General features: G+C 33.3%; 1 protein-coding gene across 1 annotated transcript; it reads right to left on the bottom strand.

Moving 5' to 3' along the window:
- Positions 1 to 214: 214 nt before the first annotated feature.
- LOC126893647 (tigger transposable element-derived protein 6-like) lies at positions 215 to 1714 on the bottom strand. Its single transcript, XM_050664051.1, has 2 exons — positions 1696 to 1714; positions 215 to 1641 (listed from the first exon to the last, which is right to left on the bottom strand). The coding sequence occupies exons 1-2, from the start codon at positions 1712 to 1714 to the stop codon at positions 215 to 217; spliced, it is 1446 nt and encodes a 481-aa protein (XP_050520008.1).

Raw genomic sequence — 1714 nt, 5'->3', positions numbered from 1 at the left:
GTACAGTCGACTCTCGATAATTCGAAGTTGGCGGGACTGTCGAAAAACTTCGAATTACCGAGAGTTCGAATTGTTGAATAGTTCGAAATAACGAGAGAGCAAAAAAAAAATTCGAATTACTGAGAGTTAAGAAAAAATTTTTTTTTTTATTATTGTAGTCAACTGTACATAAATAATTGTTTTAGAAAATTTGGAATTACATATAAAAACATTTTTATTTTTTAAAAAAATCTGTAATGGTTTTTTGCTTCTTTAAGTTTTGTTTCATTTTTTCAACAGTTTTGTCTAATGTAAATAAAGCATCAAAAACTTCAACTGTGACATCTGACTGGAGCGAAAAGTTTCGTAATTTTTCTAAAGATGAACTGGCTTCTTTTAATGTCACAAGAGGTAGAGGACTTGAGTCATCTTCATTATCTTCATCAACACTTAATGTATCGTCTAAAATTTCGGCGTCAGAGAGAACTCCCCATACAGCAACATCTTCATCCACATTGACATAATCAGTGAAAGATACATTTTCTTGAGTTGGCAGGGAATCCCATAGTATTGGTTCAATATTCAACTGGTCGTTTTCTGTTTCTTGAATATCTATGATAAATCCCGATTTATTAAAACATTTGAGTATCGTAGAAGAAGTCACTTTTTTCCATGCCTTATCAACAAATATCATAGCAGTCAATACACTAATGTTTGGCGTCTGTTTACTTTCAATGCATTCTAAAACATTCTTAACAACTTCTTGGCGGTAAAAAGTTTTACAATTCTTAATTATACCTTGGTCAAGTGGCTGTAACTTCGATGTGGTGTTAGGAGGAAAAAATTGAAGCTCTATATTAGTTAAAGGTGGGGGGTTATTATGAACTGTACAGTTGTCTAAAAACAGTAAAATTTTACGTTTCTGTTTTTTCATATCTTCATTGAGTGAAACCAACCATTCATTAAATAATTCTGTCGTCATCCATGCCTTTTTGTTTGAACGATAAGTTATAGGAAATGTACGTATGCCCTTAAAACACCTAGGTTTGGCAGCTTTTCCTATGAGGAGAGGAGTTAACTTTTCAGATCCGTTCATGTTTACTGCTAGTAAAATTGTTAACCTATCTTTACTATACTTCCCACCGTGGCATTTTTCCTCTTTAAAAGTGAAAGTCTTATCTGGTAAACATTTAAAAAATAAAGCGGTTTCATCTGTGTTGAACACGTTTCGTGGCTCGTAATTTTTTAACAATGTTGAAAGTTTACGATGCCACTCTAAACACACATTATCGTCAACACTAGAACTTTCACCACAAATTTTTTTAAAAACAATACCGTTTCGTTTCTTAAAATTCGTTAACCATCCTTCACTAGCTGAGAAAAACGGAATGCCCAACTCTTTGGCGAATGATTTTGCTTTTTCTTTTAGTAAGAGGCCACTCACGGGCACATTTTGTCCTCTACATTGCCTAACCCATTGTACTAAACATTCTTCTAGTCTTGGATGCTCACCTTTACTGTTTCGTTTCCTACCACCGCTCGATGACGTAGCAATGATTTTATTTTTATCCTTTAAAATTGTAGACAGGGTACTTAAAGGAATGTCAAATGACTTGGCTACATCGGATTTTTTGTCACCTTTTTCAACAGCTTCAATCAATTCTTTTTTTTTTGAAATCGTCAATGATTTGTTTTTTTTTTTTGAATTAGACGCACTCATCACTTTATCACTCAT

This window comes from Daktulosphaira vitifoliae, unplaced genomic scaffold (assembly GCF_025091365.1).
Source record: "Daktulosphaira vitifoliae isolate Bord-2020 unplaced genomic scaffold, ASM2509136v1 Scaffold_1, whole genome shotgun sequence".
Lineage (NCBI taxonomy): Eukaryota > Metazoa > Arthropoda > Insecta > Hemiptera > Phylloxeridae > Daktulosphaira > Daktulosphaira vitifoliae.
Note: the sequence above shows the minus strand (reverse complement) of the source record. Positions and strands in the feature narration are given on the sequence as shown.